General features: G+C 46.1%; 1 protein-coding gene across 2 annotated transcripts in view; it reads right to left on the reverse strand.

Annotated features, from left to right (window-relative positions):
- Positions 1-26,056, reverse strand: part of tjap1 (tight junction associated protein 1 (peripheral)) — a 35,504-nt gene that overhangs the window by 6,537 nt on the left and 2,911 nt on the right. The window contains exons 2-11 of one of the 2 annotated variants that reach the window (XM_076742960.1): positions 19,727-19,832; positions 15,621-15,670; positions 12,120-12,288; positions 9,354-9,382; positions 8,250-8,411; positions 5,544-5,610; positions 3,906-3,935; positions 2,318-2,425; positions 1,340-1,423; positions 443-1,132 (exon numbers count right to left, since the gene is read on the reverse strand). In XM_076742960.1, the coding sequence (XP_076599075.1) occupies positions 443-1,132; positions 1,340-1,423; positions 2,318-2,425; positions 3,906-3,935; positions 5,544-5,610; positions 8,250-8,411; positions 9,354-9,382; positions 12,120-12,239 (1,290 nt within the window). In that variant the 5' untranslated portion in view covers positions 12,240-12,288; positions 15,621-15,670; positions 19,727-19,832. The remainder of the gene's footprint in view (positions 1-442; positions 1,133-1,339; positions 1,424-2,317; positions 2,426-3,905; positions 3,936-5,543; positions 5,611-8,249; positions 8,412-9,353; positions 9,383-12,119; positions 12,289-15,620; positions 15,671-19,726; positions 19,833-26,056) is intronic. The other variant, XM_076742961.1, reaches the window with a different exon arrangement.

The following is a 26,056-nucleotide window of genomic DNA, read 5'->3' on the forward strand; positions in this document are numbered from 1 at the left end:
ATCTACTGACCACAATGATGTGAATGAGAGAAGAGCTGATCAACATGTTCAATCATCAGCAAAAAAACTGACGAGCAGCACTGAGCCGTGCATCAGCAGCCTTTAAGCCCTGAGTTTTAGCTCTCAGACTACAGACAGTTGCCCTACAGTGCAGGTGGAGGTTACCTGCAGATAATACTGCCAGTTACACCTGTGTGTGTGTGTGTGTGTGTGTGTGTATGTAACATTCACGTGTGTGTAAACTTCCGATCAGTGTGAAAATGAACAGCACACACTCTGTCAATGTGTGAACTTCTGCTGAAGTCTGAGCTCACTGCTGCTGTCACATTATGATGAAGACAAGCGTGATGAAGGTGAGGGTGTGAGGTCACGGCGGCGTTTTCTCCACCGTGAGAAGGAAAACTAAACATTACCGACACAGCGAGGAGTAAATTTTTGTTACCTGCGGTGGGCTGCTGAATGGGCTGGACTGGCTGGACACTGGCTCACTGGCGGCTTCCCGCTGTGACGGCGGCGTGCGCTGGTGGATCCCCCCACCGGAGGAGGAGGAGGGTGCAGGGCTGCCGGGGGCCAGCCGCTCCTCATCGTTCTGGACAAGGCTGAGAGAGATGGCCTGCCGGGTGGCGTAGGTGCAGTTCGGCAACGGGGAGTTTTTGGGGATCTTCACTTTGTCGTCCGATGAGAACTCGATGACCTTGCGGCCGGGGTACAGCGGGTGGGGTGGTGGTGGCGCCGGGTACGGGTTCAGCTTCTCAAAGGACGGGGCTCCGGCCGCCTCCTCGCCACCAGACTGCCCATCCAGACTGCTCTGACTGCGGCAGGAACCATTCTGCTGTGCCGCCTCCTGACCGCTTCCGTTCTCGCGGCTGCGACCCTCGGCCCCTGCCGGACCCGTCATGTCCACGTGCACAAACACGTCCTCGGCGACAGGCCGGCCACAGCTGCTGGACTGGGCCGAGTTCAGGACCAGCGGCTCGGGTTTCTCCAGGACGCGGGCGATGACGGACGTCGGCACGACATCGGCGGGAGTCAAACTGAGCGTGTCAGGGTCCTGAGAGCCGGGGGCGGGGCCTCGCTCAGGCAGGCTGCTCTTCATGTGTTTATTCAACATGTCCTGCAGCTCGTACGGCAGCTGTGACACACATACACACACACACACAGAAAGACATGCACACAGTAACACACAGAAACACACACACAGGCAAGGTGAGTCTTAGTGTGTTTCCAGTAAGATGGTCAGATCAGAGACGACAGGCTAAAACAGCAGAGTGTGCAAACTCTAATGGAAGCATCAATGCTGTTGGAACACCAACACACACACACAGTCAGGGCGACTCACGTCGGCGAACTTGTGGTTCCTGAAATGCGACTTGTTGCACTTGAGCAGCTGGACGGCGAGGTTACAGTCCTGTCGGTAACGCTCCTGAAACAAACACAGTGTGAGTGACGCTCAACTCGTTTGATCTGATGATGATCAAGATGTTCCCGAGTCCTCACGAGGGTCCTGTCGCCCATTGGTACACCTGCGGCGGCTGACGGGGTTCGTGCGGAGACGTGAGGCAACTGCCGTTACCATGCTAACCACAGGTTCAATCTACTAATGATTTACCTGCTGCAGGTGTAACTGCTGTGTAGCTAACTAATGCAACTAACAAAGCTAATGTTAGCATGTTAATATCGGAGCTGTTTAGAGTAAAGGAGGTGATATGGAGCACGGTCGACATATCTGACCTGAAACTTGATAAATGCTGTTTAATAATGACGTCAATCATAAAATTTTATCAAAAATCATTGAAAGATTTAACTTTAAGCCTCTCATCGTTTGGATGTCCTGCTAGCTTGTGATGCTACAGTAACTTCCTGATTACATAGTTGGGTGCTCTTGATTGGACAGTGATCCAGATGTTTCCTAGCAACAGATTTACACTAAACCAGCTGAACCTTTCTTCAGTTTTAATGGTTCAACTTGGTTTTGAGAATCACTGATGTTTGAAAGCGGTTCCTGAGAGCTTTGGAGGGACTTTCTGCTCAGACTGAAGGATTCATGTTCAGGCCTCACTTCCACCGATGTCTCTGCTGTTCACACAGTTCACCAATATTTATCTAGACTGAGACAGAAAGTCAATGTCTGATGTTAAAACACTGACTGAACCTGCCAACGTGACCTCAAGGATTAACCCAGAGGACGACTTTGGTGCTTCTTGAAGTTTCAGTTCTGTTTTGTTTCTGTATCGTCCGATTAGGACGAAAAGAATTTACGGAGTAAAAACAGCAGAAAACTGAAGTGCGTTTACTCATATAGTGTGTTCGGACTCACGTTGAGCTCCTCCAGTCGGTCAATGGTGTTCTTGGCGTCCAGAAGTTTGTTGGTAAGCTCCACAATCTCCTGGTCCATCGTCTTTTTGTCCCTCTCCACCTTCCGTAGCTGTGGGAGGAGCAGGATCATCATATGAGATCATCAACTGTCAATCACATTCGAGACAGCCAATCAGGAGGCGACAGGAGGTGGGCCTTCATTCAGATCATGTGGGAATAAACTTCAAAGTACATGTGATAAAAAAAGCATTTAAGCTGGTTAGAGTCCTTGAAGACGCTGTTTGTAGTTTTCTGCTCAGCGCGTGTCCTCCTGATCTCTGATCCACAAAAGCTAACATCTGGTTTTAAGCCTCCATTTCGACAGTTTTCCCAGATAATTTGAATGCTGCATTTTCTAGCAGCACTTTACAGATGCATTATGGGATGCGGCGGCATGGCTGCTGCTGCAAGGGGATCAATAAGATCCGATAAGATCTTGATCGAAGCGTCAAAGCTGAAAGGTGAAATGTTTTCACCGAGATTCCTCCAGAACACCGAAAAACGCTAGAAGCTAACGCTAGCTAAGCTCGCTAGCAGTAAGTAAAGGTTTGCGTTAGCCGTCAGAGGTCGTCCTCTGCAACAGATCAGAACTGTCACTGCAGCTGAAGACGCTTCACATCTGCTGCAGCTGTGACTTTGAACAACACGGTTTATCTACAGGCTCACTGCTGGAAACATCTGTCAAACATTTTTACAACAGCTCATAAAAGACATGAGGTCCACGGAGGTCATTGGTCATTAAAACATCAATGACGCAGCAAACCAAAGCTAACCTTAGCACCTGAACTGAATAATGTCAGCTAGCTAACACAGCTAACATCTTGTTGAATTCACAGTGGTGGTGGTGGTGGGGGGGGGAGGGGGCTGCTCTTGACAGTGTCTCATTGATCATTTCTTCTGTGTCCAGCAGATGATTGACTTCTTCAGCTTCATGTGTTATGAACTGTGTGTCAGTCCTGATCTGTCAGAGCGTCGTTTTTTTGTTTCATCTACAATCATCAACTCGGATGAAACAGAGTTTTCACACCAAGTCCAAAGAGCGACAAGTTTTAAAATGCAGCTCTCATAGACCGACGATTAAAGTCTATTTAAAAAATAAATGATAAATGTTACAAAAGCCAAAAACAAAAACACTGGGGTTCAGTTTTACTTATTTTAACTTTGACATAGTCTTTGAAAATTATGACTTTTTATCCCATGATTTTAAATAACCACAAGTATTTTTATAGTTATTCTTTCATGCTGGAGGAAAATTGAAACAGAAGCTGCAGAATAACTGAAAGAATAACGATAAACTGATAATCGGGACCAGAAACGGAGGTCAGTCAATCCTGAACAGGTTTAATTCTGCTCCTCATGTTGCTCCTCCATCAGATATTCACCCACAGATTAAACATAAACAGACATTTGTGTAGAAGTTTGGGACTAAACATGAGGTCAGGACTTGGTGCTCAAACAGACACCAGAGAAGAAGAAAACTGAAGATGAGGAGGATGGACAGAAGTGAAGGAAGAGGAGGAGGAGGAAAAAGAACAGCAATGAAACGCAACTGCATGAACCCATGTCTGACTGACGGCAGCCTGATGAAGATGAAGATGATGATGATGAGGATGAGGATGATGAGGATGAGTCAGTCCATCACAGAGCAGCGTGAGGAAAGAGGAGAAAGAGAGAAAAGACAGAGATGAAGAACGACATCACACAATCAGACAAAACAGGACAAAGGCAGACAGGAAGTTTATCAAAGACGAATCCGTCAGTTTCACTCTGAATCGATTTTCTGGAGCGCCGTCGATTCTTCTGAACGTTTGACGGAAACGAGACCGTTCATGTGATGGGGCGTGTGTTAAAAGATGGAGCCTGACGCCGTGGGACAGACGTGCTGAGCTCGCCTGTTGGACATTTCTGATTTTTGTGTCAGTGTCATGAAGGACTTTGTCTCTCAGGTGTTTCACCTGCTGGAGTGACAGAAAACATTTGCGACGTTCGTGTTATTGGATGTCCAACCTTCTGAAAATGTCACTTCTCGGGATAAACATCAGCAGTGACCCGCCGTCACGTGACGCCAGCGAGTGAAAATGACCTGAAACACGGGCGCCATGTCTGACTCCATTATTTACATCCTTTAATTACACATCACAACCTTTTCAATGATCATTTCATCCGTTTCGTCTCTTTCGGTCTGTTTTATGCAACTGACTCACAGTCACCTCTGACTTCCTGCTCTGTTGCCTATAGCAACCGTCCAGCTGTCCGTCAACTCCCTGTTTCCACAGTTAATCAATAAACTGCCTCAGAGTGTGTTTTCATTTAGTCATCGATCAGTTATTGACTGAGTGTGATCAATGAGCGCGCGCACACACACACACACACACACACACACACACACACACACACAGAGTCATGTTTCCATCATTTTTGGGGACCTTACATAGACTTATATTCATTTCCTGCAGACTTACCTGAACCTTAACTGCAGTCTTCATCCTAAACTTTAATGTTTTACATTATGGGAACCTGCATTTTGTCCCCATAAGGAAGTCGAGTTCCCACAATGTGACCACATTACATGAACACACTCCCTGTGTTCACTCCAAGGTTTCACAGATATCATTATAATCGGCCAACAGTCTGTGATAAAGAAGACGTTCATCGTTTGAGGTCACTTAGTCCCAAAAGACTCGTCACACATCCATGTTATGACTGTAAGCAGAATTTTGGGTTGGCCTAATTATGCTGGTGTTTAGTCCTCCATCCAAGAGGGACAAATAATAAAAAACTATGAAAACCCACTGAGCGCTACGAGCTACGAGCTATGAGCTATGAGCTACGAGCTACAACACACAATTTAACCAAAGTGCATATGAAGAACTTTCACACTCTGTAAAAATACGTGCTGCACATTACTGTGGTACTTTTCATAATTCTAATCATTACATTCAAATATAAGAAAAATAAAAAAATCTATCTATATTTCCCAAAGAATAATAAATAATCTGTGTCTATATTGATGATGATGATGATGTCTATATGATCTGTAATCAGCGAGTCGCATCAGGAGAGTCTCTGCCTTTTCGTCTGCTGCAACGTTCAATAAACGTTCCAGAAATCAGACACTGTTTGACTCTAATCCTGAAAATCACAAAGTTACTGAGCTCAAAGGTCAGGTGAAGGAAGCCAAAGGTTACCAGAGCGTGAAGCTTCTCCTCCAGATCCTGATTGGCTCTCTGAGACGCTGTGTAGCTGTTCTGGAGTCTGCAGGCAGAGAGAAAGAGAAAAGTGTTACTAAGCACGCTCACTCGCTCTCAGAGGACAAACACGAACATTTTCCTTTTTCCAATTAAACTTTCTATTTCTTTACATTTTTCACTTTTTGATTGTTGTATGGCTCTTGTGCTGCTGTAGCCGAGTCATAACACAGTTATAGCTGAGTCATGACTGAGTCTCAGCTGAGTCATAGCACAGGTATAGCTGAGTCACAGCGCAGGTACAGTTGAGTCATAGCACAGGTATAGCTGAATCATGACTGAGTCTCGGCCTAGTCATGGCGCAGGTATAGCTGAGTCATGGCGCAGATATAGCTGAGTCATAGCACAGTTATAGCTGAATCATGACTGAGTCTCGGCCGAGTCATGGCGCAGGTATAGCTGAGTCATGGCGCAGATATAGCTGAGTCATGGCACAGTTATAGCTGAATCATGACTGAGTCTCGGCCGAGTCATGGCGCAGGTATAGCTGAGTCATGGCGCAGATATAGCTGAGTCATAGCACAGTTATAGCTGAATCATGACTGAGTCTCAGCCGAGTCACGGCGCAGGTATAGCAGAGCCATGGCGCATGTATAGCCGAGTCATAGCGCAGAGATAGCCGACTCATAGCGCAGGTACAGCTGAGTCATAGCGGTCTCTCCGAGGTCCCCGCTGAGTTGAGCAGACTGAGGTGTAATCTCACGGGAAATGAAGGAACTTCATCTGCAGAGACTCCCCTCAGGATCTAAACTACAAAATGTTTCAGCTGGTTAAACTCTGAAACTGAGTCCCACAGCTGATCTGTTCCTCTTCCCCCCACAGTCCTCCCTCCTCCTCCTCCTCTTTGTTTCCTGTTAAATCTTCGATTTCCTCTCTCATTTACAGACAGATTATCATCACAGAGCAGAATTTAAGTAATTAATCGTTTTACAGAAAATTAAACTTCAGTGTTCTGAACAGACTGGACACGCATGCACTTTCACACACACACACACACACACACACACACACACACACACACACACACACAACCTATGCTAACCTGGCAAACACATTAGAGTTCATCTGTGCTCAAACAAACGGGTGTGTTCAGAAATATCCTGCACAACAAACTTAATGACAACATCTGTCTGCTCTGAAATGAGCTAAGAATGTGATTGGCCATCCAGCACAGCAGCCACAGGAGGCTTAACAAGAAGGTAGAGCTGTGCGTGCTCAGCATGAAGATGAAATAAAACTGGACTGAAACCTGAACCCTGAGTCAACAAACTGATGGGTTCAAGGCCGTTGATGACCGAGAGAGTGCTGAGAGTTTCTTCACATGCAGTGAAATGTTCCTTTAAACTGAGGACCTGAAGGAAGACGGGCACACAGGAAACACAAATACAACTTCCTGCCAACGGTGGCCTTCAGGCAACGTAAAAACAGTGTTTGTTTTGTCCCTTCTGGGCTACTGTAGAAACATGGCGGTGCAACATGGCGGAGGACCTGCTCCCTCTGTAGACATGACGACTCACTGTGAGGTCATAAAAACACGACTCTTATTTTCAGGTGTTTCTACACTAATGAAAACATAATACATTCTAAAATCCTCCATGCTGCTCCTTTCTCATTATTCACCTTCTTTGATCCAGTTCATTAAATATTGATCCAGATCCAGGAGGGTTTGTGTGTGTGTGTGTGTGTGTGTGTGTGTGTGTGTGTGTGTGTGTGTGTGTGTTGAGTGAGCAGTGCTAGCGATGCTCTCTCGCCCTGAGGCGTTTCTCTCTCTGATTTGACATTAAAGTCTTTGTGTCTCTGAACGCAGCTCTGCTCTCGATGTTTCAGATTCCAGCAGATTAAAACACATTAAAACATCTGCAGAGAAATACTGACAGTCTGCTGCCAATACAAAGCTGCCATCTATTGAAGCAGCCAATCAAAAGCAGCCCTGTCCGTCACATGCTTCTATACAACAGGTTCTTCAGCATCACGGTGATTAAAGATTAAAATGGAAACAAAACAAACCAACACAAATGTTGTGGCCCACAGCTAACTCACTGACGTCATTATACTTTGTCATACATACATCCAAAGCATCATGGGAGATGTAGTTCCAGAAGCTAGAGAATGAATATGGCTCCTGTATAACAGTGACAGTGATGGTGGAGGCACCATGGCAACCCACAGATGAATCCGTTCATCAATTGGCCAGAGCTGAACTTTTATTATGAAACAATCCCACAATCCTCCAGGTGTTCACACCTGCACTATGTATGAACTCTGCCCACGGACGCAGCTTTCAGCTGCCATTGGTCGGGATGGCCTACAAGCCATGATGTCATCAGGTGAGCAGAGCCCCAGCTGTCCTTCCTTCTCTCTGAGCATCAGAGCAGACGATGAGGGAGCGAAAGGTTTCCTCATCAGAGACCTTCTACATGGAGAACCACAACCTGTCCCAGCCTGGCCCCTCAGCCGAGGCGGCACCAGCTAACCCAGAAGACCGCTAACTGGACTAACAGATAGCATAGCATGTTTAACACAGGACTGCTGAGCTTTAGTGTCTGAGCTTCATGTGGGGACGTCTGCACTCAGGTTAGTGAGCAGCTGATGGCAGCTATGTTTCTAACTAACCGTCCTCTTCCTCACTTCCATAAGTGTCCTCACCTGCGGAACTTGTCCCTCATCTTGTCCAGGTCGTCTCTGGTCCGGCTGAGCTCCGCCTCCATGTAGTGCCGGCTGCCATCAAACTCCGCCTCCATGGCCTCCATCTTGTGTGTGGAGAGGGAGAGGCGGCACTGCAGGTCCTCATTCTGCTGCTGGAGGATTCTGGGTAATGGCAGAGGTCAGGGGTCACAACAGGCAGATGACCTTCGTGTTTTATGAACAGTCTTCACGTCCCTAACATATAATAATAGAATAATGTCCTCATATGTGGACACCAGGCGCTTGTGAAGTAAAATTGTTGTCTAGACCACAATACTAGGTCTAGACAACCTAAAGTGTGATGTCCGCATATGTGGAGGTCCTACGAGGTTAAGCATATTTTGATGCTAGTACTTTTGTACTTTCACTTAAGTAAAAAAGGCAGGACTTTTACTGGTAACAGTCGTAAACAGAGTATTTTGGCCTTGTGGTATTACTACTTTAACTCAGATGTGGAAAGTTTTCAAAGGCGTTTCAGATTCAGATGAAAGAAAAGATCAGAGTACTTCTGTTTCAGCACAAATCACATTATCACGAATTACTGGGCTGGACAGGATGTTACTGAACAGTCAGAGCTCATGTTTTCTGTCCAGACTGGATTAGTAACAGAGGCCTCAGACCTCCACGTACCGCTGTGGAAGAAATAATGAAAAGTTTTACGTGTACGAGCAGCGTATCATCTGAGTGACTGCTAACTGCTGCTCGCTGTGCTCTTTGCTTTAGCTACTAGCTGCCATTAGCCATGCAGCTAGTTAGCTCAGTCAGCTGTGCAGCTAGAGGCCCTGATAGCTGACTATGATGAGTTAGCCCGGTAAATGAAGCTCCGCTGAGCTGAGAGGAAGTTGAAGGCTGGTGAAGGCTGCTGTGTTGATGAATACATGAAAATGATGATTATTAATAATGATTCCACTAAATCTGTCATGGAGACCGTTCCAGGGCTTCATGTGTTCCCTTCGACTATTCCTCTTTGACAGCAGAACATTCTGCAGATGTCCAAGTATCAGTATCAGAGCAGAAGAGAACAAAAATATATGCTGTATAATGTTTTTGAGTATGAAGTCTCACCTGATCCTGTCAGAGTCTGATAGAGCCTCCTGAAACACAGGAAACACAGTTAGAACCAACAGGAAGCACAAGACAAGAACAAGCTCAGCTTCTCTTTTGACAAGTCAAAAATAAACATAAACAACGTGCTGTTCACGTTACGACTCGATTCGACGACACGATTGTTCTCATTAGTACTACCTCACAGGCTGAGTCAAGTCTGAAAAAAGGTCCAAATCATATTGTTTATCTTTCATTCAGTAAACCACATGTTGCACAAATTGCACAAAAGGACATTAAAACTATGGAACACTCAAACAGAAGCTCGTTAATTAACAACATGTTTGCTTCATTCAGCGATGTTTCATGTTACAAGAAAAGCTGTAAAAATCATCTAATCTGTAGAAATAACAAGAAAAATGTGTCATAACATGAAAAGGTCTTGTTATAATGTGAAAAAAACAAAAAGCAAAACTGTAAATTACATGATCGTGAACAGTGACGCCATTATTAAACGTCTGTATCTGATTATTGACAGTAAAAACTTGTAAAAACAGGACTGAACAGGAGGAAAAGTGAACAGGAGAGGTTAAAAAAAGAACAGTTGATCACATGACCAGCATGTGACCGTGATGTCAGGTCGATGAAGCGATGTCACACAGACGGACGGATGTTTCCTGATGTCTGTCTCATCGATCTCTGTCGACGTATGGAAACACGTCCTCTCCCAGCATGCAGCGGGGTTTTACACGATGGATCCTCTCAGCTGATCGATCACCTACACTGGTAAAATCGATGACTCTGCTGCTGTGATTGGACCTGCTAAAAGGCCAATCAGATCGCTCTGTTCTGCAGCTGCAGGTTCCTGCTTCAAGATCTGTTCAGTTTCCTTAAGTGTCGCTGTTACTCATCAAAATGAAGAGCATGAGGAGTCCAAGTCCTGCGGCTGGTTTCATCTTTTGACCTTTGCACTGATGCATTTTGTGTATTTCAGGGACAAGTCGCTGAGGACCTCTTTAAGCTTAATCTATTACTTTAAGGAAGAATTTAAGTGAAGACACAAAACAACAACGTTCTTGACCAAGATATTTTAAATTGACAGATTTTTGAACAGAGTTTGGTTTCTCTCAGCTAGATAAAGGACCAGCATTGTTTCCTTCAGTCCGAAACATTAATAAAAGTCTAACACGTGTCTGTTTGCATTATGCTCATCATAAGAATAATTTAGAATATATTTGTCATAGAACACACAAACTTGGCTGATGGTGGCTTCCTCTTTCCGGCTTTTTTTTTTTTTTTTTTTGCAGCCTTGAAGCTGAACTTGATGCAGTCTGTGCTGCATTTTCCCCAAAACAACCCAACAACGATCACCTCTTTGCTGTAGGTCATCAGTAGTCGTGGTAAGCAGAACGTCTGTGAGCCCACAGACAGGCTGAAGCTTTAGGGTTAACGGTCCCTCTGAAGAGGCCTGCAGGTTTTCATTTCACTCGCTGACGTCTCATACAGGATCAGACTGTATCAGGCTTTAACTGCTCGGAATCCTTCATTAACGTTCTGATGAGCAACAGGGGAGAAGTTCATTTGTCAGGGGACGACATGCAGCAAAGGCTCACCGAGGGCTCCGAGGGAGGAGGGAGGAGTAGCATGAGGAGGAGGAGCATGGGGAGGAGGAGCACGGGGAGGAAGGCTGTCACCACTCTCACCTACCTTGATGTGGGATAGAAGACACTGATTAGAAAGAGGTCTGCGTTTGTGTCTCTGTGGCTCTTTTGTCTCCAGAACCTCCAGCTTTACTCCTCTATTCACCCCCAACACTTCCTGTTTAGGCCCCATCCCCTCTTTTGTGTCACCCTTCAGACGCGGGGTGTCCCGTCCCGCCCCCTCCTCCTGCAGGGGCTGGTTCAAGCTCCCAGGCCGGCGCATCGCAGCCACCCAGTTGTCCCAGCGTCGAGTCCGGTCTGCAGACGTACCCTCAGCCTGCTGCTTCCTGTGGACGGGGACAGGGTGCTGGCGCTGGGGGTCGGGGCTTCCTTGCTCTCTGGAGGGTGACCTGCCGAGCAGCATGAGGTGGGCGGGGCTCATGACCCGACAGGTGATCTCATCCAGAAAGTTGGAGAAGCGGACCTTCTCCTCCAAAACTTGCATCTTCCAGTTCCAGTTGGCCCTGCAGGGGGTGGGCGGGTCCGAGGACCGCCGGGAGGCTGGCGGCCACTGCTCTGTCCGGTCCAGAGAGCGAGTGGGTGGATGACGGGCAGAGCTGCCCCGCCCCCTGCTATCGTTCAGTAGCTCCACTGACTTTGACTTCCTGATGATGTCATAGGCGTGCTCCACGCCCAGCGAGGCCGGCTGCTTCAGGATGCTCTTCGGAGGGGTGGCGGTCTTCGTGCAGTGAGTCCGACTGTGGCGATCTCCTCTGGGGCCGCAGGTGGGGGAGTGTTTCCTGGCTGCTGCGGGGCTTCGATGTGCAGGAAAAACGCCACTGCCACTGCTGATGAACTGGCTTGCTGCATGTCGAGGACTCCTGGTGGAGCCCACCGCTGTGGTTCTGGTTCTGGTTCTGGTCTGGCTGGGCCAGTGGGTTGGGCTGCTGAAGCACGGTGGCGGCGGGACACAGAGCTCCAGGCTGGACAGACTGGAGACATCCGGCTCGCTGTCGGAGAGCGGGAGCGGCGAGGCTGGGGTGCCACGGCGAGACCCGGCGCTCTGTGGCCATTTAGAGCTGGCAGTTGGGAGGCGGGTGAGGTGCTGCAGGGGGGATGGAGGTGTGTTTAGGGTGTGTTGGTTTACCTGACTGATGTCATGCTGCGGTGCAGGCGGGGGCGGGGCTACTGGCAGGGCATGGCGTGTCTCACGGTGCTGTGGCGGAGCCTTACGGTACGGCTTCCTGGCCGGGGCCGCGCTCGTCATCCTGGGCCCTTCCTTCCTTCCTCACTTCCTTCCTGTCGATCTGTCAGTCCTGCCACAACAAGAACAGTTACATGAGGTAGAAAATAATGCAGACGCCCGCCAACCGCCCGCCATCCGCCAACCACAACGCCTCAACCACAACTGGACTCTGTCACTGCAGTCACTCTCTCTCTCCCTCTCTCTCTCTCTCTCCCTCTCTCTGTGCAGATCAATGCTCGGTCATCCCACATCAGCATCAAACACGCCTCCATCTCTGCACACACCTGCATGTGTGTATGTGTTTGTGTACTGGATGGAGCATTAACGTGTGTCTATGTTGACTTTTTGTATCTTTGGAAAGAGAGAAATGTCCCCACAGTGCAGGTGAAACGTCAGACTGGTCCTCACAAAGGCCTCTAACAAACATATCTGTGCTCAAATGTGACAAAATCACAAGCGTGAATTCTTGGACTTCTATTTCTGTGAGGACCAGATTTAAGACAGTTCACTGTGAGGACATTTTTGACAAAATTGGCCCAAGATTTGTAAAAAAAAATAAGTCTTCACAGTGTAGATGATCCTCAAACTCCAATGTGATTAAATGGTGATCCTCACAAGTATGTGAATACATGTAGCCTGTGTGTGTGTGTGTGTGTGTGTGTGTGTGTGTGTGTGTGTGTGTGTGTGTGTGTGTGTGTGTGTGTGTGTCGTGTGAGCAGAGCGTGTGTGGGCCTCAGGCAACACATTGATCTCAGTTTGTTTCCAGAACAGGAAGTGCAGCTGTATTGATCTGAATGAGGCCAACGTTAGCATGTCACCATTAGCCTGTTAATTTGAATGACACAGAGCAGTGCTAACACAACTAACATGCTAACTGTCAGACCACAGCACTCGGAATCGGAGTGATGTCACACTTTACCCGTCATCATTAAGCTGGGATGCTGCGTAAAGCATGAATAAAAGAGAATACTAATCCTTTTTGACTTAAATTCAGTTGAATACAGCACAAAGAAAACGTATTTAATGTTCAAACTGATAAACTTAGTTTTTTGTAAATATACAGTCATTCTGGATTTGATGTCTGTGAGCCAGTCTAGTACCTGAACTCTTTGACTCTGAAGCTGTAACACTGCAGAATTTAGTCTGTTCACGGTCCTGCTGGAATAAGCAGGACGTCCCTGAAGAAGACGTCGTCTGGATGGCAGCATGTTGCTCAAGAACCTGCTTGGACCTTTCAGCATTAATGGAGCTACTGGCATCTACTGGTCTAATGTGTACAGTGTCATACTGGTCTCTACTGGTCTAATGTGTTCTACTGAACGGTATTTTGCTGCTCAATGATCCATTCCATTTAGTGTTTGTCCACATCACCTGACTACGTTCTGCCCTGAGGAGACCAATGACAAGCCATTGATCACTGTGTGAGTCTCTCTCTCTCTCTCTCTCTCTCACGCACACAGACACACACACACACACACACACACACACACACACAATGATGGTGTTTTCTGCTATCATTTAGACACATGACTCGTTAATCATCATCCACCAATGATTTGACAGTTTCATTGCATTATTTCAACACCAAATCAGGTTTTTGTCTCTAAAAACTACAATACCCACGAGCCTCAGCAGCTGTTGAATTGCACAAAGGTAAATTTTTAACCTTTTGCTTCATGTTCATCAAAAACTGTCAGTCGCCAACAGTGAACATTAAATAACTCAACACTTGACAACTCTGTTCTCACCACTGTGAGCCGGACAGACAGCACTGAGGGACACAACTGAGACGTCCTGTTTAATTTCTGGACGAACTGTCCTCCTGATGTTTTGGTGTGTGATCAGCTGGGCAGATGAGGTGTACCGGGGTACGAACACATCATGCGACTACTGCATAACCAAAGGTGCATCAACCTGGGCCAATCAGAGGGCTGGGAGCGGCCTGTGGCTCTCTGCTCCAAGCTCATTGGTTCCTACTGAAAACATAAATCTTAAAAAAAAACACGACAAAAATAAATAGTTTTGTTTTTTAAAAACATTTGAATCTATCTGAAGTTTTTATAAGAAGCTCACAGTTGTCTCAGCTGATACCTGTCAGTCACAGGTAAGGATGAAGCCGCAGGATGTCTTCACCTCATCTGTCTGCAGCTTATGAATTTTACATTCAAAATGCCCTGAGCGCTTTTACCCAACATGCTCTGCTCTCACGCAACGCTCACACACACATATTTTATATTAGTAGGTTTGTGAGGACCCTTTAATGACAGTCACATCCTCTGATGCAGCAGCACTCATCATTTCTCTTCCTTATTCCTGTTTCCTCCTTAATATTCTCTCTTCTTTCTTCTCCATCTTCTCTTCTTCGGGTCATTTTTCAGTCTATTGTCCTTTCCTTTTATTTTTCATCTCTGCTATTATTTACTTCCTTCTTTCGTGTCCCTGCCGTAGAAATGTTTCCCTTCTTCTTTATTCCACTCTTTCCGCTTCTCATCCCTTCATCTTTCCCAAGTTTCTCTTTCCTTCCTCCCCCCTCTCTCAGGTCAGCTGATCACTTCCTGCTCTCAGCTGATTTCTCTGAAGAAAACTGAGCCGAAACTCAAACATCCTGAAATATTTTAGGTTCAATCCTCAGACTGAATCTTTGATCAGTCAGCGGTTATCAAGCAGATTCTACTGAGACTGCTGCTGCTACTACTCCAAGCCTGTTTCCATAAAAGTTGGGACGCTGATTGATAATAAAAAAAAGAGTCTTTTTGAAGTAAAGATCCAGAAGTGCCACCACCTTCTCTGGTCCTGAGCTCAGTTAAGATGGACTGAGGCAAACTGGAAAACTGTCCTCTGGTCTGAAGAGTCAAAGTTTGAAATTCTTTTTGGAAATCATGAACTCTGTGTCCTCCGGGCTGAAGAGGAGAGAGAGCATCCGGTTCAAAAGCCAGCATCACTCATGGTATGGGGGTCATTAGTGCCTAACCTGCACATCTATGAAGGCTCCATTGATGCTGAACCATATATTCAGGGTTTGGAGCAACATGCTGCCGAGCAGACGACCTCTTTTTCAGGGAAGGCCTAACTAATTTAAGGAAGACGACGCCGAACCACATTATGCAGCACAGAGCTAAACATGAGCCAACTTTATTCAAACCTGTTGGTGCATCAAATTCTAAATGAGGATATCATTTTCAGAAACAATGAAATTTCTCAGTTTCAACATTTCATATGTTGTCTTTGAGCCATTTTCAATTAAATCTGGAGTTTCACTGTTTCCTAAAGCAATTTGTTTGGAAACAGGGTTGTACTAATGCTGCTACTGCTACTACTACTACAACTAAATATTTGACAGATTTCCAGGTATTTCAAGGTTTTTCAGGATGTGACATCATCAGCTCATGAGTGTGATTGTACCTGAAGTATGAGCTGCTCCAGAGTTGACTTCATCCACAGAAACAACACACCTGGAACAAACACAAAGATCAGCTGTTAGGTGGAAGCTCCAGATTCAGTTTCAGCTTCAGTCACATGCAGATTAACACATCAGCATCAACAGAACACTGAAATGACAAAAAACTGACTGAAGACAAAAAAAAAAATGAAGTAATCTTTAAATACTACAATGTATCAATATCTTGTTATATAATATTAGCATGTTCATTGTAATTTCATATAATATTATATAGGCTGTCACTAGCATACTATTAATTCCAGTTGAAGAAACACAACCAAGATTCATGATTTTTGTAGATTTTGTTCCTTGAATCCTTGTGCATGAAAAAGTTTACAGTGGTGGTTCGTGTCTGATTTGTTAATAACCCTAACCATTCAAGCACAAAAATGAGTTCAACATTTCGACAGTTTGCTGCAGAACGTCAACCTCTAGCCAATGTCCCACCCCATCCAGGAAAGAGACCCTGACGAGTGCATCATATCTCAACAAAAAGCACCTGAAATGCCTCAAAAGCCAGGAAACCAAACCCAAACCATGCTCATCTTCGTCCTCCTTGACATTATCCCTTAATGTCACAACAGAGTGTGACTGACTGACTGGCTTATGGTTTGTCTAGCTAGCTAAGGTTGGTGGTAGCTTACAAGAGTTGGAAGCGCCAAGTGTTGAACATCACTCTACACATGATGAGGGTAAAGAACACTGATCTCAGACCTGTGGTTTTCCTATGGTGCATTCACGTTTTAACATTTTCAACCATTGTATCTATGTCTCGACCAAGCTGCCCTGGTGTGGTTTTTTTGTGGTGAAGCCTCCTAAATCTTGTAGTACATGCAGCCATGCTCCTACAACATCTGCCAGACAGTAACAAGGAGAACAGTCCGAGTGCTGGGTAGCAGTGGTCCTTGATAACGCTGTGGGTCTTCTACCGGCACCACTGGTGAAAGATATCCTGAATTGCGGGTATAGTGTCACTAGTGTCGCGGCTGGTGACTGCCACAGTGTCCATGAATATTGTCCAGGAGAAGTCCTCCACACCGTTGACCCTCTCAACCTCACCAATGTGGGTGGGAAGGTGTCTCCTGTAGTCCACGATCATCACTTAAGGTTTACTGACTTTGAGAGAGGGTGGTGCCTTCACCTCCTCTCTGTAGGCTGTCTTACCGTGGTCAGTGATGAGACCCAGGACGTCATCTTGTCAGTGAATGATGACATTGCAGCTGTGCTTGGCAGCAGAAAGTGAGCAGGGAGTACAGGAGGGGCTGAGCACACATCCCTGTGGTGGCCCATGTTGAGAATCAGCAAAGCAGAGGTGTGGCTGCTGATTCTCACCACATGGGTTCAAGTATTGAGGGAATGATGGTTTTGAATGCTGAGCTGTAATTAACGAAGAAGAGGTGTTCACATGATCCGTGGTCCTGTTGTGCGGTAGCCTCCCCTCCCATAGGTGGACTCTGCTGCAACTGCTGCATTGAGTTGAAGGTGGTGGTGCCTGCTTTGAGTTTGGCGTGAATCTCCTGGCTGCCCCACAGTTTGTGGTTGATGGAGATGCAGACGGTGGCTTTTGGAACATCATCTATGCACCAGTCTGTGACAGTCATGGGTCTTTTCAGAGTTTTTTTCAATTTAAATCACAAGTTAAAACACTCAAACCTAAAAAAGTGATCAATCACACTCACACACAGACAACTCTGTAGCCTCAGAGCATCAGACTCATCATGCAGCTCACGCTTTAATCAGTTGCCGTGGTTACATGGCAGGGTCATTAGGTGTTAATAAACCTGCGGCCTCCCCGAGGGTGAATCCAGAGAAACCGGAGAAGACATGAGGACACAGCTGCTGTATTCTGTGGATTACTCAAGAGACATCACTCTTGATTTCTTTTTTAGAAATGTTAAAAGGTGTGAGCAGCACCTCCTTCGTGCTCCTGCGTAGAACCATGGTGGAGGAAAGACTGCAGTGTATCTCATATCATGGACCAGCATCTGTCCAGAAGGCTGCGTATGAGACAAGGTAAAATAATCCTTTATAATCCCACAGTGTGGAAATTTGTAGTGTTACAGCAGCACAGGGAACACAACACCGTCTCCACCGTGTGAACTAACTCTTAGTGTCTCCACAATATACTCAGAGCAGCGATTTTGGTCAAGGCATGACCCGCTCTACTCTGCCTCTGGTGGCCTTACCCTGGTATTCTTACCCTAATCCTGACCAATCCCACTAAACCCAAGCAACAAAGGCAACGAGTACCAGCCAAGCAGAGTAGAGCGGCTCATGATTTTGTTATCCTGGGGAAAAGATGGCTCTGGGGCAGGCTATGGATTCACACATGATCTCATGATCTCGTGAATCCAGCTGCCTCACAAGGTAATGCGATTTGGGCAGCAAGACTGCTAACCACGTCTTGCCATGTCAAAACCCTCTGTGACACCACCCATTGGTCATTGGACTACACTTCTCGAGCGTCTGAAGAGTCTGGCATTGTGATAGCCACCATCTTGGGTTTTTGGAACACGAGTTTGAACCATTCAAATATCTATTTTTTTTTGTATTATATGCCATGTTGTTGAATTATGTGCTCGTTTCATCTTGACCTACATTTCGTTTTCAATCGAAGTGACATTGTGCGTATTGATTCCAGTTGATCCTGGTCCACGTGCTCTAGATGACTTCAACGGGAGGAATTCTGGACGAGTATTATCTGTGTTTATGTATGTTAACTCTCCCATGTTTCTGCACGTAAGTGAAACAACAATTTTTTGAAACTGGTCCAGTACTGATCAAAAGCGCCATAGCCAGCAGCCAGAAAACAGGCTACAACATAAACCCTCTGTGCGTTTGGGCGCCATCAGTGTTTGTCCACTGAAAGTGTTTGTTTTCATCACGGACAGCTCACATTGTTTTTTTCATTTCATTTGTGGCTGCAGTGATGAACTGTGTTCACACGCGGTGGTTTTTTGAAGTGTTCCTGAGCTCATGCAGTGACGTCCACGACAGGATCGATGCAGAGCCGTGTGAGGGCTGAAGATCACGGCCAGACAATATCTGACTTCAGCCTTGTCCCTGTTCAGAGATTTCTTCAGATTCCCTGAATCTTTAAAAGACATTATGTTCTATAACCAATGAAATCCACAAATTCTTTGCAGTTTCACGTTGAGAAACATTATTCTTAAAGTGTTTGTCAGTGCAGTCTGTCACAAAGTCTTCGACCCCTCCTCATCTTCACTTTAGACAGACTCAGCTTCTCTGGGATGCTCTTTTTATACCCAATCATGTGACTCACCTGTTGCCAGGTAACCTGATTCATTGTGAGATGTCCCACCTGCTGTCTTCTTTCAGCATTTCACTACTTTTCCAGTCTTTTGTGGCCACTGTTTCAACGTGTAGTGTTGAGGATATCATTTTCAAAAAGCAATGAAATTTCTCCGTTTCAACATTTGATATGTTGTCTTTGTGCAACTTTCAGTTAAATACGGGGTTTCAAGGTTTTGCAAATCATCACAGTCTGTTTCTATTTAGGTCTCACACAGCGTCCCAACCTTTACGGAAGCGGGGTTGAATGAAACGGATATTTTAAACCGTTTCTTAATTGAATTGACAAAACAGTTACTATACTGTGACATATACTGTTCCCATGATCTAAAATTACTCACACTGTGACAGAAGATCTTTGGCTCCATCGGCCAGGCCTGGGCGTATTAACAGACTTTTAAACAAAACACATCTTATTATTAGGAAATTTGTCACATTTGGCACACATCATGTGCATCCATTTCTTTGAGGTTTAGAGAGTAAAAGCCACAATTGAGGAACTATTTTCTATTGATACATAATAAAGCATGAGTCAGTGCGAGAGATGGCGAACTCTCACTGCACTCAAGTGGATAATAACTTGAGTCAGATCTTTTCATCAGTGCTCACAATGAAACCAACATCATCACTGATGAACTGACCTGAAAAACATGAACCTGATTCTGACACTCGGAAAAAAACGTGGAAGTAAAAAATGAACTGTTTGAAACAGAGAAAAGAGCCAAGGCCACCGTGTGTGTGTGTGTGTGTTCCTCACCTTACACGTCAGCAAAGAAAACTCTTCATCTTCTCTGCTGTGGCCGCTCACACATTCAGTCCTCTTCCTCCTCCTCTGGGCATGTGAGCCTCAGGCCTCTAATAACCTGAAACACAAGACGGCCAGATGGAAAAACACCAGTCAATACCTGCTGTCAGTCAGCCTGCAGAGAGGGCTGAAAACAAAGGCTCAAGACGGGATCGCGACTGAAAATACAGGCTAACAACTGGCCAGCAGCTGAAAATACAGACTAAAGACAGGCCAACACCTGAAAGTACAGACTAACAGACCAACACCTGAAAATACAGACTAACAACAGACCAACACCTGAAAGTACAGACTAATGACAGACCAACACCTGAAAATACAGACTAACAACAGACCAACACCTGAAAATACAGACTAACAACAGACCAACACCTGAAAGTACAGACTAACAACAGACCAACACCTGAAAATACAGACTAACAACAGACCAACACCTGAAAGTACAGACTAATGACAGACCAACACCTGAAAATACAGACTAATGACAGACCAACACCTGAAAATACAGACTAATGACAGACCAACACCTGAAAGTACAGACTAACAGACCAACACCTGAAAATACAGACTAACAGACCGACACCTAATAATCCAGGCTAAAGACATGCTAACAGCTAAAAACACACAGAGGTTTGGAAAACATTAATAAATGATTTGATGAAATCAGAATTATTGGCATGTAATGCAGAGAAAATGCTCTTTTAAAACTGGGTGAAGTGAACTTTTAAATAACCAACATGAGGATTTTGTCTGAGAAACCGCTTGATTCTTCAGTTTGAGCCTGCAGCTCGGGGGAAACTCTATTCCCTCAGTGTTGTCTGCAGGCACAGCCTCAGCCTGATCAGCATTGGGTGACTGCAGGCAGCCTGCCAGGTGAAGCCATTAGCCTTATTAGAACAAAACTCCACAGCTACTCATCAGCATCGTCACAGAGAGAAGCCGAGAGGCTGCTCAACATTTACCCAAGTCAGACCTGCCACCGTGCAAACACTGAAACAGTCTGCTGCCTGCATGAGTCACTACCACGCTCAGGTGAGGAGTCTCAGCTGCTCACCTGCCAAAACACCAGTCTGTCAGAAAAGTATCTGCAGGTTCAGAGCTGAAAGTCCTCGTCTCTTCATTTTAATAACCAAACATGATGCCTCTACGACAGATTTAAAAAGCCTAACTGAAAACAAATCAAAGAGAGGAGGTGTGTGTCTGTGTGTACCACACGTCTATGCACACACACATTTTTAATGTCGACAGGTGTGCATTAGCTAAAGACCTGAATATCTCTGCTGAGTCCTGAATGCAAAAACCATCGAGAGGAGAATCACAACAGAGACGCTTCAGTTTCAATCTGAGCGGAAACTAACCGGCTGCCCACACACACACACACCCTGCTGAGAGTGAGTGTGTGTGTGTGTGTGTGTGTGCGTGTGTGTGCGTGCGCCGGCTGAGTCACGTCCGTCTGTTTGTCTGAAAGAACGACTGCACAAAGCGTCTATGAAAGGAAACGAAGTGTCCAGCTGACAACCTGCCGCTGACATCAGCGACGCCTGAACACACACTCACCTCCAACTGAAGGTCAAACTGTAGCAGATGGCATGCTGGGAAATCCAGTGACTGCACCGAGAACACACAGATAACTGCCTGTCTATCCGTCCGTCTGTCCGATTTCAGTGTTTATAACGTCCTTCGAGGGCCATGCTAAATTATTGAACACTTAGATCACTCTAATCTCTGTGAGGGCTGAACTGCTTCTCTTTGATGAGGCGTCTGATGTCAGGTGATGGAGGTGGTGGTGGTGATGATGATGATGATGATGCTGATGCTGGTTTTCCAGGTTTGGGTCAGTTTTGAACAGAGCTGCTCTCAGTAGCAGCTCGTTGCTTTGCAGCTCAGTGATTTCATGTTGTAGGTTGTCGGACAAATCAGCTGGTTCCTCATTAAACAGCAAAAACTGGGCGGGCTGCAGGAGGTCAGTGGCTGACAATGATTCCACTAAGCCCTGCCCCTAGAGAGTCACTGTCCAATCACAGCTCAGCAGCAGTAACTAGTGACAGCAGGTGTGTCAGTGTTAAGAGCGTGGACACCCAACCTGAGCCCATCTGGACCCGTCAGGTCGGACATGTGGGTCCAGGCTGAACAGACTCGGAGCTTCAGGATCTGCGTCTCAGGTCAGCGTCAGACAGACGAACGAGGCTGAGCTGCATTATAATCTCTGCTTGTATTCATCCCATTCAAAGAAGAGCAGCGATGAGCCATGAATATTAACTTTTGTTGTTTTGCATCATTATTCAGACTCACAACGTCTCATCAACACTGACACCATCCATTCTTACGCTGAGATTTACTGTGTGACGAATACTTTAAGGCACAGTTTGTACCAGAACGACGAACATCAGCCAATTAAAGAAGAAACACAATTAAAAGATAAATATACGCATGTCAATCCCCAGTGGAAGTAAAACCATGAAAATCACCAAACCGGAGTCGGGAAGTTTTAACAGGAAGTCACAACACTCACTTCCTGTTACGTAAACCCAAAGAAGCGACAAACGAGGAGTGATGACGCCTCAACACCAACGCCCTAACGCTTGGTGCCACGTCTATTGATGCCTATGGGAGAAAGAGGGAGAATCTCACCAAAGCCCAACAGTAAAATCAATCAAACAAATCTACGTCGACCTCTGATGAAGACATGCAGTCTGTTAGTGACGTCAAGCAGACACGTTACTGCAGTATTCACTGTGTTAACTGCAGTACCAGTACTTCTGACTCCAGTTCAGCTTTGATTAGTTTGTCTTTCCACACAGAGGAAGGAGGGAATGACATCAACCAATCAGACAACAGGAAAGTCAGCCCCCCCCCAGCTCATCCTACCCATAATCCTCTCTGAGCAGAGATAAACCCCTGTGCCATGTAATCCCATCCACACACACACACATGCGCACACACACACACACACACAAAAATACTGTATATGTGTTGTTATAAAACATCAGTATACACGCATTTTTTGGCATTGAGTACTTTTAATACTTCTCAGTACATTTTCCTGTCATACCTTTTCTTTAGTGATATTGCCAAAGCAGGACTTTTGATTGGAACAGTACTTTCACTTTCCAGTGTGGTATTAGTACTTTCACATAAGTAAAAGGATCTGAGTACTTCCTCCAACTGCGAAACAGAAACACGTTGATACATTTGGAAAATTAAAACTAGTTTTGTTTTGTTTTTTTTACTGAAAGCAGCTGCAACCCAATCAGCTGGTTGAAGACCCCAGGCTCTGACTTTGGACCAGGTTCTGACTCAGGTCCCCTGAATCAGGTTCTGACTCTGGTCCTATGGACCAGGCTCTGACTCTGACCCATGGTCTGACTTCAGACCAGGCTCTGTCTCTGGTCCTCTGGACCAGGTTCTGACTCTGGACCAGGCTCCTTTGTTCCACCCACAAGCTGAGGCGGCGGTCTGATTATGAAGCGCTGCTGCAGTTTGAACGTCCACAGTCGGACAGAACGAGACGTTTGACGACGTCACGTCGGGCTGAAACATGAGAAACGCACCTGAGTTTGGATCCAGAGACGTTTACCTGCATCAGGGCTCCACCTTCAACATTTCGCGATAAACTGCAGATTCAATGTGAAAGTAATAAAGTCTGTTCGTAGTGAGACAACATGAAACAGACGAGGACGGAGAGGACGAGTTAAGGACACACTCAGAGATCACGTCTGTCCAGCACATGAATAAAACATGAACAACATTTGGTCTGTTTTCCAAAATAAAGTCGACCAATGACAAACATTCTTCTCCAAGAAAAACAACAAGCCATCAGACAGTTTACTGACCCTGATCTTCACCTTCAGCACCGTCAAACACTGACCGGCCTCTGTCCTTCACCGTCCCCTGTCCTGCACTCCCTCTCTACCTCCTTTTGTTACTTCCCCTCATTTCCTCCTTTGTCCACTACCTCCCTCTTAACTTCATCCTTTCCTCACTTCCTCCTCTTTCATCACTGTGTCCTCCTGCTTTTCATCTTTCATCTCCTTCACACTCCCTCCTTCCTTTCCTTCTTTAACATTTGTATCCATCACCACCTCATGTTTCCTTCACTTCCACCTCGCTGCCTTTATGTGCTCCATTTTCCTGCTTCCTCCTCTTCCTCCTACATCCCTTAATTCCCTCCACACTACCTCTTTGCCTCACTGCCTCCTTCTGTTACTTCCTGCTCATTTCCTCTTTTGTCCTGCGCCTCCTCTTGTCTTCTTCTCCTCTTATCCTGTTACCTTATTTTCTAATAACGACCTTTGACTTTCTGTAATTTCCTCCACATTTCCTCTTTCCATCATGCCACCTTTGTTTTCTTCACGTCCTCTTCCACCTTTAATCAGACACTTGACCAAATGAGCTACTGACTGACGTACCTGGTCTGAACCTGAGGAGGTGGACTATGTGGATCCAGCTGGACTCTGCTGACTCAGCTGAGCACACAGAGGAAGGTTTCTGCTCCGCTGAAGCAAAAACAACGAAGCGACTTCACGTTAATAAAATATATATGGCGACACAGAAAGGCCTGCTCGGAGAAAAACAACACATCTGAGAACGAAATCGCAAACCGTGTCGGCCTCCATAAATAATCTGTCTTCAGACGTCTCACGTTGTCCTCATGAGTTTACTGCTCATATCACTGTGCTGAAGGCGTTTCTGCCCTGTCGTGCTAATAAAGTTTCGTTTTGTATGAGGATGTAGCAGTGACCATCGTCTTCATCAGAGACACTGCCGTCCTCCTCCTCACAGCTACCACCCTCACTGTGACGACCAGCATCTTCCTCAGAGGGACTACTGTCCTTTTAGTAGCAACCGCTGTCCTCAGGGCGACCACTTTGATCTGGACAACAACTGATGCCTTTATTTGATACTGTGTCTCCAGCAGAAACTGTCTGTCTCATGTGAGTACTGTCTGTCTGAAGCAGTACCCGTCTGCCTTTAGGGAGTACTACCTGTGAGTACTTAGTGAGTACTGTCTCTGTTGAAGTAGATGCTGTCTCTGTGTAGACTCGGTGTCCAGAATGGAACTGGGACGCGGCTTCGGTCTGAGGTCGTTCGTGTGACAGAGCAGTGAGACACCTGGTGAAATCAAACACGCTGAAACAGAAACCAGTCAGTCTTTACCTGAGATGGAAACACACACCTGAGCAGGTGAACACAGCAGGACACACAGCTCAGTGGAAAACAGACAGACAGCAGAGGCCAGACCTGACCAGCAGAGTCCAGATCAGCAGAGACCAGGCCAGACCAGCAGAAAACCAGACCAGCAGAGACCAGAAGAGTAGAGTCCAGACCAGACCAGCTGAGACCAGAGCAGCAGCAAAACCAGACCAGCAGAGACCAGACCAGGCCAGCAGAGTGCAGACTAGCAGAGGCCAGACCAGCAGAGACCAGACCAGCAGAGTCGAGACCAGGCCAGCAGAGACCAGAAAAGTAGAGCCGAGTCCAGACCAGACCAGCAGAGCGCAGACCAGCAGAGACCACATCAAACTGCTGATGAAGAACCATTACCTCATTTCCTGTCAGTGTTTGCTGACATCATAAAGAAACACAGACTCAGCTGTTTCCTAGCAACAGCGCAGTAAGCTGCACAGTGCTATGAATGAAATCAATACCATAATAACACAAGCGTCTTTCAATCACAGCATCACAATAATTTGATGATGTTTTCGTTTCCTTTAACTCTTCTGCTTCTCCGACATTAATCAGGCTTCATGTTCACACAGTCTGGAAAACATCAATTAAACCAGAATCATTAACAATCAAACTGTGTTTCCTGAAGCGTCTCTGAGTCCATGTGTTCATCTCCTTCATCCAATCATGTGTTCAAAGTGTTGAACCTCGCTCCATCCTCGCTGTGAGCAGCTGAGCCTTTCCGGGATGCCCCTTTCATACCCAATCATGATACTCTCACCTGTGACCAGCTGCAGTAAATGATCTGAGCCACACTGATGCTCTGGCTGACATGTTCCTTCATCACCATCATGATCACTGTGTTCATTCAGACTCAGTCCCACACACAAAGGTTAACGTCTTCAGCAGGAACCAATGGGCTGAGAGCCACAGACAGGAAGTCGGGCAGTAAAGAGAGACGCACGAACACGTTGTTGGTTTGAGTCACGAGATCTGATGACAGTAAGGAGCTCAGTATCACTTCCACAGCGTTTTGGGTGTCCTGCTGATATATTTAGTTATGATGGGGCTGATTTATGACTTTGACAGTGAAGCAGAGACGTCTGTGCTGGTCAC

Source organism: Chaetodon auriga, chromosome 11, assembly GCF_051107435.1.
Source record: "Chaetodon auriga isolate fChaAug3 chromosome 11, fChaAug3.hap1, whole genome shotgun sequence".
NCBI lineage: Eukaryota > Metazoa > Chordata > Actinopteri > Chaetodontiformes > Chaetodontidae > Chaetodon > Chaetodon auriga.